Raw genomic sequence first — 14,427 nt, 5'->3', positions numbered from 1 at the left:
ATCCAAATGTGGATAAAAGCTTCTAATGATGGGTCATTCACGGATGTCAGGTAAAGAAAAATACCTGCAAACTTTAAAAGATTACTAAAGACAACTGCCTCAAATGGTTTCAAAAGTTTACATTTTGCACTCACCTTGCAATCCTTCCAAGAGTTTGGGATAACGAACATGTTCCTCTGTTCCATGCCCAAGTCTCTGGTTGTCACCTTTTCCCCATGAATAAACCTGGCCATCTTTTGTCAAGGCAACAGAAAACTGACTTCCACATCGGACTTTGACAACATCCAAGTCTTGAAGCTTCTCAATCAGCTTTGGTGTTTTGCAGCCGTCACTACCACCTCTGCCCAATTTCCCATAGTCACCATCTCCCCAAGACCACACCTGACCTAAAAAATACAAGTTATTGGAGTAAAAATAACTGTACATCTAAATAAAACGTCTAAATGTCTGCAAATAATCAACATAGCCAATAACACACAACAATCTAGACCACTAATGTGCATAGCTGACACTACACAGGTGGTTACTGACCAAATGAAATCTAGTTTCTACTTCGGCTTGATAGAGAAGCAATTAAGAAATGGAAAGCTGAGTTTTCTTCTTGTTTTAACTGAATGAATGATAAAGTCCTAACCCTTGCTAGTTTGGGCACAATGATACTGCTTCCACTAATTACTAAACACAGAGCGAAAGCTCCACTGCTTCCTTTATAAAACACAGCAACTGGGCCCATGGCCCACTGCACACCACTCTTGGGCCTGCCTGCACACCCCTCTTGTTGTGCTGACCACAAGTCAAACGTACAATTGTATTTATTCCCAGTAACACTTGTTAGTGTAATTTAATTAAATATTACATAGAGGGATAAAATAAAGTTGCTCTCTGTGGGAGAGCAAGGCTGAGAGGCTCCCAGCTAATCCTGACAGACCCCACGATTCGAAGGACAGACCCCCACAATACTGAAAGACAAATACAGTTTAAAAAATCAACATCGAGGGCTTCCCTGGTGGCACAGTGCTTAAGAATCCGCCTGCCAATGCAGGGCACACGGGTTCGAGCCCTGGTCCAGGAAGATCCCACATGCCGCGGAGCAACTAAGCCTGTGCACAACTACTGAGCCTGCTGCACTCTAGAGCTCACGAGCCACAACTACTGAGCCCGCAAGCCACAACCACTGAAGACCGCGCGCCTAGAGCCTATGCTCTGCAACAAGAGAAGCCACCGCAATGAGAAGCCCACGTGGTGCAACTAGAGAAAGCCTGCGGGGCTTCCCTGGTGGCGCAGTGGTTGAGAATCTGCCTGCTAATGCAGGAGACACGGGTTCGAGCCCTGGTCTGGGAAGATCCCACATGCCACGGAGCAGCTGGGCCCGTGAGCCACAGCTGCTGAGCCTGCGCGTCTGGAGCCTGTGCCCCGCAACGGGAGGGGCCGCGATAGTGAAAGGCCCGCGCACCGCGATGAAGAGCGGTCCCCGCACCGCGATGAAGAGTGGCCCCCACTTGCCGCAACTAGAGAAAGCCCTCGCACGAACCGAAGACCCAGCACAGCCAAAAATAAATAAATAAATAAATAAATAAATAAAAATTTAAGATCTGTTTAAAAAAAAAAAAAAAAGAGAAAGCCTGCGCATAGCAACAAAGACCCAACACAGCCAAAAATAAATATAAATAAAATAAATAAATTTATAAAAAAAGAAATCAACATCAGGAATTCCTGGCAGTCCAGTGGTTAGGACTCCACCCTCTCACTGCTGAGGGCCAGGGTTCAATCCCTGGTCGGGAACTAAAATTCCACAAGCCGTGCAGTGTGGTGGGGGGGGGGGGGGGGGGAGGGACCTCAAACTTGATAAATATATCCTCAAAAAGTGTCAAATGAGTACAATCTCACTAATGAACACAAATATAAAACAAATTAAAACCAAGTATCATACTGTGAATACACAAAGACTAAGCAGGATTTACCACAGGGAATCAAGGGTGGCTGAACATTAGGAAATATAATCATAATAAACAGAAACGACTTAAAACGTCAACTATTCCATTTATTTTCATTTCTTTGTTAAAAAGTAAAATGCCCAAACAGGAAGGATGGTAGCTCTTTGGCCCTGGGTAACAGAAGTTACAAGTCCCATAGCTTCTCTACCTCTCCTGAAGACACTGAGGTGCACACTCACTTAAAGACTCCAGGGACTTCCCTGGCGGTCCAGTGGTTAGGACTCTGCGCTTCCACTGCAGGAGACCCAGGTTCAACCCCTGGTCGGGGAACTAAGATCCCACAAGCCGTGTGGTGCAGCCAAAAAAAAAAAAGACTCCAAAGCTCATTCCCTCTAGGAGAGCGGCCCTCGTCATCCTGAGAGCCTGTCCAGGGCAGCGGTGCCCCACATACCGTTCTCCGTCACAGCCAGGGTTTGAGCATCACCACTCCCACATGCCACGTCAATGACCTTCAGCCCTTTGAGCCCAGCCACCAGCATCGGAATGGCCTCATCTTCACTGGAGCCTTCAAAAAGACAGGACTACTGTTACTGCAAGTCCCTCAGAAGAGGCAGCCTCATGCTGCATGCTCCAGCTGACTCAGAGCAGACATACCGTGGCCCAGTCGGCCGTAGTTCCCCCGGCCCCAGGTGTACAGCTCGCCCTCGGCAGTGATGGCCGCGCTGTACGTGCTCCCACACGCAATGTGCACCACATGCTTCCCAGCCTGCTTTCCTGAGAAGGCAGAGATCACCTTAGGCTCCTCAAGAGGCCTGTGGAGAGAAGAGGAACAAACGTGAATGCCCTTCTGAGACCTTCCTATTAGTGACACCCCTGGGAATAAACTATCAGAGCGTCGAAAGACAGTTTCACCTTGCAGGTGCCTTATGAAATAATTAAAAAATACGGAATTCAAACACCTACCACCTCCATGATTCTTTGTTAAGTGGGCACCTAATGCCAAGCATGGCATCCAGCAGACTATCACAACAGTGTCTGTTAAAGACACGGGTGATCAAGTCCACAGCAGCTGCGGTCACAGTGGTCCGAATGGTGGCCTATCCACAGACAGCCCTCAGCAACAGGGAAAGATGAAGCTCACTGACAGAGCAGAGACAGAATACGACCAAGTGGCAGAGGGCAGGTCAGTGGTCACCAGGAGCTGGAAGGGGAGAGCAGGGGTTGGCTGCAAAAGGGTAGAACGAAAGGGGGGGGGGGGGTTGGGAGGTGGGTAATGGAAGTGCTCCGCGTCTCATTTACGGTGGCTCCCAGCGGCATGCATTTGTGAAGCTCACCAGACTGCGTAGGGGAAGCTGATGAATTTGTAAATCTCGTTAGTCACGGTTGAAATTTATACATATTTGTTAAACAAATGAGAAGGAATGACAGAGCAAGGTTTACTAATCACACTGCAATCTATATTTTACAAACGAAAAGTAGGAAACAGCAAGGATGAACTGGGGAGAAGTCTCCCTAGTTGATTCTTCACTTTCAAAATTAGCAAAATGCCGGATGCTTATAATCTAAAAACTGTCTGATGTGATTGGTAACACCCACTCTAGCCTCTCCAAAGACACAGTTCGCTCACTTTGTGACCCACTATTCTGCAAAATAAACACACACAGAGGCAGGGGCACACACGGGAAGGGGGACAAATGACTCTACTCTGGTTCCACTTCCCCCTTCTTCCATTCAGCTCAAGTTTCAAACCCCCCCGACCAAAGTTTCTCTGCAACTCCTGCTCTTCGCACTGGTCTCCTTTCCTTCCCTCAACTCCTCAAGCAATGGACAAGTTAGTCAACCTAGCACTTAACTTCAACTGAGTATTATTTTATTACAACATATTTTATGCATACGAATTATATATAACATAAAAAAAGTAAAAAGACTAATGCCTCCATCCTGTACCTCAACCCTTTCAAATCCTGTGTGCTCCATGCTAATCCTGCCCCCCTGCTAACCTGAGAGCAACAATTCTAAGTTCTGTACTTATCATTCCTTGTTTTCACTATCATTTTACCACATTTGTCTGAATCCCCTATAACACTGTCAAGTTTGGAATATCAAGCCTGCTGAATGCTAACACCCAGTATGCAAGACTCTTTCTTCACGGTTTGGGAGCCTTCCTGGTGGATGTCCACCTCCGCCCCAGCAAGAACGGGGCAGTCTCCTCTCGACGGCTGCTGCCCACTCCCTACTCACGGCTCTGACCACTTTGAAATGGGGCCGCTTCTTCAATTTCAGCCTAAGGCTCCACTCACAACAGCAACATATGAAAGGGCTCCTGTGATTCTGAGGCAGCCATCAGAACTCTTTCTTTTCACAAGCCTGCATTCAGAACAACCATTCTGTTTTATTTCTTGGTCTCTTACGATAATCAAAAGCTTCCGCAAAATAAGGTATTAGGAAACTCTTGATTTTATTAGCTGGGAAAACGACAGTATGGCTCAAGGAAACGAGGACCTTATCCGACAGAGATGTGTTGAGATTGTAACTGAAGGCAGAGGAGTGTGGGATTTGGTTTAGGAAACCCCACGGTGAGGGTGCAGCGTGGGTAGCTAAAACAGGAGTAGCAAAGAGTAGCAAAAGCCGGGGGAGAGGAACACGAAGGCCAGCTGCCATCACTCCCTGTGCTGTGGGCAGAACTGCCCAGTGTCACCGGAGCGCTGATCCACCGCGGCAGTCCTCTCCATCCTAGCCCTACATGTCTGAGCAGCTGCAAAACACCTCACCACACTTTTCTTTTCCACCCTATTTTGGCTACAGCAGCACAAAAGAAGAGTGTGTCAGTTACAGGAAAAGGCTGTACATACACCGTGTCCCCGTGGCCTAGACGTCCACCATCGCCACAGCCCCAGGAATACACCTCTCCGGTGGCTGCCAAGGCCAGGTAGTGGTGACCGTCCGAATGGGCAGCAATTTTTACAATGTTTCTGGAGGCAAGACCCTGGACCAGCTGTGGAGCCTAAAAAGGTAAAAACAGGAAGAAAATTAGTAAGCAGTCCGAGGACAAAGAAAACAGCATGACTCGCCTCAACCGTGTAGCTTACATTGACAAACTCCTCTCGAACTGAAAGAACATGAGCCTCTGGTGGTTGCCAGGCCACCTGTCCTGTCACTCTGCCCAGCACCAACAGAACAGCACCAGGCGGGCGGCCTCCACGTGCTCCGGGGCATGGCTAGGCCACCCCTGCACAGGGAACTTGCAGCTAGAGGTGAAGAGCTCCTTCCTCTAACAGGAACGTGCCCAATCTGCCACCAACGCCACGACTGCCTCATCTGTTACCTTCCTGGCCCCCAAGGTGAAACGACGTTACGGTTTACAAACGGGAACAAAAGCGGGCAGTAAATGGCACTGGTGAAACGACGTTACGGTTTACAAACGGGAACAACAGCGGGCAGTAAATGGCACTGGAAGGGGCTCCTGAGCTTAAAAACTAAGAAATTCTGCCCCCACAATCTTGACAATAATGACCACGATTAAAATTTGCAAACACAACTCGTAATATACAATGAGCAAGTGCTTATACATCTTCAGAAATCAACCGACATAAAGAAAGACAAGATGCACAGCATCCATAGCAAAGAGCCCCCTCCACCAACCCGCCCCAGCACCTACCAGCGTGTCACTGTTGTAGGCCTGCGTGTACACACGGCCATTCCTCGACAGGATCAGGAAGCGCTTCTCTGCACAGGCGATCTGTGTGACCCCCAGGTTGGCAAGGCCTTCACACTGAAGTGGACCGATCACATTGGCATAGTATTTCCATCCTATTAACCCCCATCCTATGACCTCTTGCAATGATCCCTGTCAGACGACAAAGTAAGCAAACATTTTCTTTATATCAGCAAGAAAATTTCTTTCTTAGACAAAAGAAAGAATAATTCATGCAAGGAGTAACAATGAGATACAGTAAGATAAAAATAAAGCAAGTAAAGAAAGAAGTTGATTCACAACATCAAAATAACTAAGAATACCCCATATTGCCTCAGTTAGCAGGTAAGATGAAGTAACTGAACAGGTTTCTTTTCCACAGCATTTCATTTTAACAGAGCCCATTAAAAAGTAGTACAAGTAGACCTGAAACATATTTTAAAATGCTCAAACCATATCAGGTTACCACTTTGCCATTACAGGCAGGGACCCGAAGGCCTAAGCACAAGCCTAGGAGACAAGTGTCCCTGCTGTTGGTGGGGGTGAGAGGAATGAAGCCACGTGAGAGCAATTCGGGGATAATCAGCTCACGTGTCCACCACATCGGGTACGTCACCACTGCAGATGCGTGCACACACACAGAGGAACAAAGGTACAGGGTAGCCATTGCAGCATTACCTGAGTAGCAAGCTTCTGGCAACACAAGTGTCCACCAATAGGAGATTGATTTTAAAAAATCATGATACATCCACACGTGGAACACTAAGTTTCTTTTAAAAGTAAAGAGAGAAGCTCTGTTTACTTATACAGAGAGCTCTTCAGTAGTCGGCTTAGTGAAAAAACAAGCTACAGAAGTGATATAATACAATACCACTGAGAGAACTGAAAGGATGCATAAGAGACCAGAAGCGTGAGAAGCAAAGGTGGGAAACTGAGGGTGAGGAGGCAGTGGGAGAGGAAGTGACAGGGTGTCTCTGCATTTAGTTTTTATTGTCGAACCATAGGAATGTATTACTTATCTGGAAAACATAAATAACTGCAAAACAAAATAAATACTCCTCGTATTAAACATTAAAAGTTAGAAGGAATTCCCTGGCGGTCCAGTGGATAGGACTCTGCACTCTCATTGCCGGGGACCAGCTTCAATCCCTGGTCAGGGAACTAAGATCCCACAAGCCACATGGCTCAGCCAAAAAAAAAAAGCATTAAAAGTTAGAAAAATCTGCACTTTGCTGTACAGCAGAAACTAACACAACATTGTAAATCAACTAGAGTCCAATAAAAATTAATTTAATAAATAAATAAAAGTACGTATGCTGCCAAAACAAACAAACCAAGAAAACCATTAGAAAAATCTGGATTCAAAACCAGGATTCTTCTGCGTGACCTTGGCCAGGTTCGGTACCACTCCAAACGGCAGCCTTCTGACCCACACAGTGGGGCAGCGCAGTGACGGCCGGGTGCGTCTGCGTGAGGTCCTCCGTGGGCCTGCACCTTAGTGTCAGACACGTCGCTCCCCTTCTCCTGAGGAAGGCAGCCTGGCATGTGGCTGTGGGAAGGCAGGAGAGCGCTCCAGGGATGTGGCCGTGGCCCTGGACCTGGACCCTGGGACACGCGACGGGCCCTGAACCGCCGTGCGCCTCGGCCTGCTCGTCGCCCACTGGGTCCGCTAACGACGCCTTAAAGCGTATATAGGTTTAAAAGCTGAAGGCCAAATCCACCCCAACAACAGAGAAGGTGAGTCTCCACACAGGTACAGAATGAGAACCTAGGAACACACACACAGAGAATAAACAATGCTCTCGCACTGACCTTATGAGAGGCCGGAGAGCTACAGAGAGGCGGCATACAGGGGGCGGCCAGGCGGTCCAGGTGGGCCATGACAACAACCGCGGTCTGTCGTAAGTCTATGGCAAGCTCGCTGTCTCGCGGAAGAGTGAGGTACCTCAGGAAGCTCTCATTGGGGCTCAGAGGGCCAGACAGAAGCTAGAGAAGAAAAGCAAAGAAACATCTTCAGAAACTGGGAAAACTTAAAGTAACACAGTTAGCCTTTAACCACGCTTTGTATTTTGGTATTCATAGTTAGACATGATCTGTAACCCTGCCCCTTTCTGGCTATCGAGTAAGAAGTGTTGCTGACATGCTGAGATCTACACACGCACCGCACACAGTGGTGCCCACACACCCGCACATCCGCCACCTGTGTGCCGACTCCACACACCTGCACATCCGCCACCTGTGTGCCGACTCCACACACCCGCACATCCGCCACCTGTGTGCCGACTCCACACACCCGCACATCCGCCACCTGTGTGCCGACTCCACACAGGTAAATGACACAGCCCGACCATCCTCAGGTTCACTACCCCAAGGACCCTCGAAAGAGCTCAGAGCAATCTTCCTGGGAACAAAGCACTGTACCTCAACGTGGCTTTGAAAACTGAAAACAAAAGCCACTTACTTTAATCTAAATGCTGCCCACTCATCAGAAAACCTAATTTTATTTGCACATTAAGTAATAATTCTAATTCTTCTGAAGCCAGAATAGCCTTATTATCACTAAAGACTGCAAAGTGAAAGAATAATGAGGCTGAAAGTTCATAACGGAATAGCTAAGTCCTTCCAGAAAAGGCCTGCAAGATCAAACTTGTACCTCTAAAAAGCCGCAGCCCCAGGGGTGTGGAGCCGGGCAGGCCCTGCTCTGCCACCAGCCTCAGCTTCCTGCGACTAAACACAGTGATGCCTTACGTGACATTCTCTGTGCGGTGCCCCGCACTCAGGAAGGGCCAACAAAGTGAGTCGCTATTTTCAACGCGCTTTTTCCAATGTTTTTCTGAAAGTGTGCATTTCGGACTTGGCTCCATGCCGCCCACGCAGCTTCTGCCGCCTAATGGAGGTGCTGTCCATAAACAGCACGTGGAGGAGGACAGAGCGGGAAGAGAAGATTTGCCTGGGCCCTGGAAGGGTCAAAACCAACCCGCAGTCACTGCCCTCAACGCAGACAGAGTGAGGCGTCGGGGCCAAGCAGCTCCTCTGAACCAGACGCGCGCTCCCTCCCAGGCCAGCCGAGCCTCGCTCCTGCGCCACGGCCCCATGTGATCGCCGCGGGCGCCCTAAGAACGCACCTGACTCTCATACTTTCTTTCTGAAATATCATCAGGATTTTTACCCATCTTCATGCCGCTACTAACTCGGTTAGCCCCATCACAGCCTAACCACAACACGACTGGCTGCTGGGGACACAAAAGCGCTAAACGCACAAAGGGCTCAGGGGCTCCAGTGCAGCAGAAAGAAAACTGCATGGCCAGCAAGGCAGCAGATGGATCTCTCTAAAAGCACGAGCTGATATATGTTAAGAAACATGCTCCTAATACACACAATCCAAAATGAACACAAAGGGCCCAGGGTCAACAAAACACAGCTGGCTCTGGTCACTCCTTAGTTGCTGCAAAGAATCCGAATGTGATCATGTGATGTTCTGCTGTATCAACTGTGACCCACCCCATGACCTGCCATAGCCATCCCACATCTGACTCACTGTTTGCTTCGTTTTTTTTCTTTATTTTTGGTCATACCACGCAGCTTGCGGGATCTTAATTCCCCGACCAGGGATCGAACCCGTGCCCCCTGCAGTGGAAGCACGGAGTCTTAACCACTGGACCGCCAGGGAAGTCCCTGATTCACTGTTTTAATGGCCAAAACCACACTCCCCCCAGAAGCAACTACCACCACAGATATGTGCTCTGGTCTTGTTTATAAAAGGCTAACTCCTTTAGGATGAGTGAAATGAAGAGAGCTACTTAAGTGCAAAGTCTCGTGATGATACCTACATGAGTGTCACCTTCTGTATGGGGGGCATCTTTACTGCACATGATGCTCTGGAACCTTTGCAGCAAAGGAAGAAGGGGGGCGCTGGTACCCTGGGCAGACCGCTCATTGTCAGTTTCCTGTGTCCCACTGTCCCACAATTGAAGCAGCAACAGGATAGCAGATAACATTTGGCTGGAAGAGAAATTATCTTTATTCTCTAGTAAAAACTTTAACATTTTTTGCCATGGTCTGTAAAAAATAAAAGCAGACAGCTAAATAAAACTGAAGAAATACTTTAGATTTGAAAGGAAACTAAAACAAGGCCCTGAAAACAATTCTTGGCAGTAAAATCCTAAATCAATGCCAAGATTTTAGCACAAGACATCCACCTTCTGTGGATGAGAAACATAAAACCAGTTAAGAAGCTCAAATAGCGCTTTCTACAGGGAATTTCTAGGACCTTAAATTAATTGAATAAAAATAACTATTTAAAGAAAATTAAGAGACAGAGGGGAAAAAAAGAACAGTTCCTAAACTACTGGAAAGTTGAACACAAAAAAAGGAAATGAAGAAAACTTGAGTGTACCCAGGTCTGAAAACAGGGGGTCCTGGGACACGGTTCTTTGATCACAGACCACCACACATTTGCTACAGTCACAAACAGTTCAATGAAACGCAGCAGCTGCTCAGATGCAGAGTCATTTCCCTACAGCACTCCCAGCCTATGGCATCCCTCACCTCAGCGTGCCTCTCTGCACAGCCAGCTCCAACAGGATGGCCAGGGCCAGCTGCTGGTCCTGCAGGGGGATACTTCCTGGCCCCTTGGTACCAGGCGTTCCATGAACATCCCTGAAATGACAGCAGAGGATGCAGGGACAAAGTAACAACAGACCTTAAAGACAGCGTACTTAAAACAAGCATGCTGTTAATGTCAAATTAAGTACCTTCCCTTTCCCATGGAGAAATATATTTTTAATATTTAGAATCAAGTTTCTGAGACTTGCTTACTCAAATTTAATCAGAGATTCTAAAGCATACAATTAACTTGTAAAGATAAGTTTTTATTAAAAGTATTAATTCAGATACTATACGATGATTACATTAGAAGACATATTCCAAGTTGCTGTAGCATAAAACTACTTGTACCATTATTCAAATCATGAGCCTGAGGGTACGCTGGAAACACTCCAGGAACCAACCTACTAACTTTCTCAGCTCTAAGAGAAGAAGGTGAGACGAGACTGCAAAGCATGCTGGAACCGTTCACACAGTAGAATGTGAGAGGAAGAACTCACCCGGTCACGACGGACCTGAGGAACCGGGTTGCTCTTTCTACCACCTCCAGCCACACCGAGGACACTGTGCTCTCATCAAAGAGCGAGGCCTCAGGCAGGGCTCTCAGGGCGTCCAGGGATTCCTGCAACAGCTCGCTGCAGAGGTCCGCGTCCTCCCCTGGGCACACACAAGGCAGGTGAGGCTGCCCGTCCCCGGGCAGCACACAGACAGAGCTCTCCCCACTCTCCCCACTCTCCCAGGCGGGTCTCCTACCCCCAGAGTGAGAGGATGCCACTGGCATGTTTTCAATCTCTCACATTCCTCTCAACGAGATAACCGCCAGAACTCAGAGACTAACATTGAACAGTTGCTCCAACGTCAATTCTTTATTTTATGACTCTCATGTGAGCAATTCTAATTTCTGGTTCTCCTAGAAAATAAGTCAGTACGGAGGCACTGCGGTGGTTCACCTGGGATGTATGTGCATACGCACCTTTTTTTTTAGAAGCACAGGCCTGCAAAGTCAAACAGACTATGAAGCCTCTCATTCTACAAACAAGGAAAATGAGGCCTAGAAACACATGGGATCAACCCAGGGGCACGTGGTGGCAGAAGTGAGGAAAGAACCCACATCTCCTGATGTGGCAGGAAACAGAACACGCGGGGCACACGTACCTGACCGCCAGGCCCTGCGCAAGAACGCAAAGGCAAAGGAGAGAGCTGCTCGGGATCCAACTCTCGCAAGGCCTTCCACCCCTTTGCCTGTGGGCCGGGAACTGCGGACAACATACATGGGGGGGTGTGGGAATTGGTCAGTCAGAGGCATGTGCAAATTCTAAAATAAAATAAGTAATACGAAAGTATTTGTTCCAATATGTGATCAATGGGTTTCTTTAGATAGCAGGATCACAAATGACTTTTAGTTTCACGCTTTAAAGACTTTTATCAAATGTCCTTTGTAAAGGAAAAGTTTTCTCTTTGAGGGAAAAAAAAAAGACAGTTAAAAGAATTGTAAATGACTTGCAAAAACACTCACGAAATAATCTCAGGGAACTAATATTATTAGTCGGGGGAAGACAGATGATAAACAAAATAAACAGATAAATATAAAAGGGGAATTCAACTTACAAAGTAAAGAAAAGGCAGGTGAGGGGTGAGGAGCACACAGAGAACGAGGCAACAAGTGCCTAAGACTCAGCCCCAGGCCTGGGGTCTGCTCTGGCTCTCTCCCTGCTCAGGGCTCTGGGACTGCTAGGTCTGCAGGCCCCATACTTCTGCTCTTCTCCTTCACCCACACCCCCACCTACCTCAGCAGGTAACCCCTCCTGAATTTAGTGCTTATCATTCTCACGTGTCTTTTTAAGCTTTTTACTACTTATACATGTTAATTTAACAAGACATGGTTTCATTTTGCACGTATTAAGAAGTTATACAAACCATAAAAATCATCCTTTTAAAAAGGATTTTTAAAAAAGTTTTAAAAAACTTTTTTAAAAGTTTTTAAAAAAAAAAAAACTAGAATACAAAAATGTGTGTACAATATAAACTCAATCTCATACGTAGCAAGCAATTTTATTTTCAACTTTATACTGTTACGTATTTCTACTATATACTTCATTCTCCAAATTTACTCTAATTTGCTTTCATAATTAGGGAGAAATGTTATTTAAAATGGGCAATAATATAGAATGATCTCCCCAAGATACAATATCAAGTCGAATTAGCAGTGAGGAACATGGGGACCCACAGAGGCAGCTGGTATGCGCACGTCTATGAATCCCGAACAGTGCATGATACGTGCTTGGGGAGCTCTATGAGGAAACACAGAAACTGTAATTAGGAGCTGCCTCCTACGAGGGGACTGGGTACCTGGGAGACAGGAATAAGGAGATTCATACTGAATGAGAATTATAAACTTTACAAGATACAGATGTATAATAAGACACGTGGTCTTTAAAACAGGAAACACACATGCAAAGTGAATTCAGATGAAGTGGGAGAAGCACTCTGCACAGGGCGCCCTCTAAGAAAGCTGTACCAGGAGAAGCATGAAGCTGGGGCTCCCCTCGGCCAATCGCGACCCTACCCACGGAGAGAGAGCCCAACAGCCCTAAATCTGTACCGTGTAACAACTGCTAAATCTTCAACAAGTGGCTCTCCATTTTATAGCTATTTAAGAAAACAGAAATAGAAACAGCTTGGACCCACCCCCATCTACGCCAATCAACTATCCAACCCACAGCCAGTTCTACGAAAAAGGTAAAACCCACTACTATCCAAATAAGTTGAGAAATTAGGGAAAGAAATCTACTAAAATTTAGGAGATAACACTACACATCTAACAGAATGGCTAAAATAAATAAGTGACGACACCACCAAATGCTGACGAGGATATGGAGAAACAGAACCACTCATACATGGCTGATGAGAATGTAAAATGGTACAGCTATTCTGGAAATAGTACGAAAATGTCTTACAAACCTAAACATAAGACCCAGCAATTGCACTCTAGGCATTTTTTCCAGAGAAATGAAACTTAAGTTCACACAAAAACCTGTACACACATATTCACAGCAGCTTTATTCAAAATACTCAAAAACTATAAACAACTGAGCTATCCTTCAAAGGCTGAGTGGTTAAACACAATATGGTACATCCATACATGGACTCCTGCTCAACAATGACGACACATGCACCTACTTGGAAGAGTCTCAAAGGAATAATGCTGAGTGAAAAAGCCAACCTCAAAAGGTTACATAACAAACATGGAGAACAGGTTAATGGTTGCAGCTATAAAAAAGGGTCCTTGTCCTGTACCCTGTGGCAGAACTGACAGAAATCTACACCTGTGATAAAATCTCAGGCAAACACACACACACACAGGATTGAAAGCATGTAAAATGGGAAATCTGAGTAAGACGGGTACAATGTATCAAAGTCGATATCCTAATTGTGATTTTTGTACTACAGTTTTGCAAGTGAAAAACTAGGGAAACTGGCTGAAGGGTATAAGGAATCTCTCTGCATTATTTCTTACAACTGCATGTGAACCCATAAAAGCATCTCTTGTTAGAAAAGAATACGTAAATCACATTAAGAAGAAAAAAAAATGAAGCATCTAAACTAGTTAAGCACTACTGCAATGTGATAATTCCCTATCCGGTACCAAAAAAAAAAGAATATAATGTTCAGATCCCATTTTCAAATCTAGACATGCTGATCTAAACTTTTAACTGGCTTCTACAGTTACTGACAGAACAGCGTCTTTAAAATAATGGTACAGGTTACAGCATAGCCTGTTACTTTATGAGCAAATTGGGAAAGCCATTCTCCAGATTATATGAAACATACAAAAAGAGAAAGAAAGAATAAAATTTCAGAAAACAAAATCAGACTATATTGAAAGCCTTAATTAAACTTTCTTAAACAAAACAGCCTGAGTTTTATATTTAGCTGGTATCAGGATTCTTTCTTATTACCTTTTTTTGTCCACAGGAGGCAAAGAAACGCTGCTGCTTTTCCACTTAACTTTGATATTCTCCTGAAAAACAGTTCTATTCAAGGCAATGAAGTATCGTTCCAAGACGACCAGTCTCTGCTTGAGCCTCAGGGCTGAAAGGGTGGTGGTGGCTGACTGGGTGGCCAGAGCTTGTTGCTCTCTAACCAGCACAGAAAGACACTCCTTCAGTTCATTCACCTCTAGAAAACAAGACA

The 14,427-nt window shown here is 46.0% G+C and overlaps 1 protein-coding gene across 1 annotated transcript in view; it reads right to left on the bottom strand.

Moving 5' to 3' along the window:
* Positions 1-14,427, bottom strand: part of HERC2 (HECT and RLD domain containing E3 ubiquitin protein ligase 2) — a 214,767-nt gene that overhangs the window by 159,595 nt on the left and 40,745 nt on the right. Inside the window, exons 5-15 of the mRNA XM_057551376.1 lie at positions 14,193-14,412; positions 11,389-11,489; positions 10,734-10,890; positions 10,177-10,287; positions 9,459-9,630; positions 7,441-7,614; positions 5,593-5,781; positions 4,787-4,938; positions 2,589-2,746; positions 2,386-2,499; positions 135-386 (exon numbers count right to left, since the gene is read on the bottom strand). Coding sequence (XP_057407359.1) covers positions 135-386; positions 2,386-2,499; positions 2,589-2,746; positions 4,787-4,938; positions 5,593-5,781; positions 7,441-7,614; positions 9,459-9,630; positions 10,177-10,287; positions 10,734-10,890; positions 11,389-11,489; positions 14,193-14,412 — 1,800 coding nt within the window. The remainder of the gene's footprint in view (positions 1-134; positions 387-2,385; positions 2,500-2,588; positions 2,747-4,786; positions 4,939-5,592; positions 5,782-7,440; positions 7,615-9,458; positions 9,631-10,176; positions 10,288-10,733; positions 10,891-11,388; positions 11,490-14,192; positions 14,413-14,427) is intronic.

This window comes from Balaenoptera acutorostrata, chromosome 8, assembly GCF_949987535.1.
Source record: "Balaenoptera acutorostrata chromosome 8, mBalAcu1.1, whole genome shotgun sequence".
Classification (NCBI taxonomy): domain Eukaryota; kingdom Metazoa; phylum Chordata; class Mammalia; order Artiodactyla; family Balaenopteridae; genus Balaenoptera; species Balaenoptera acutorostrata.
The sequence above is the reverse complement of the archived record's forward strand: the minus strand, read 5'-3'. Positions and strand labels throughout refer to the sequence as shown.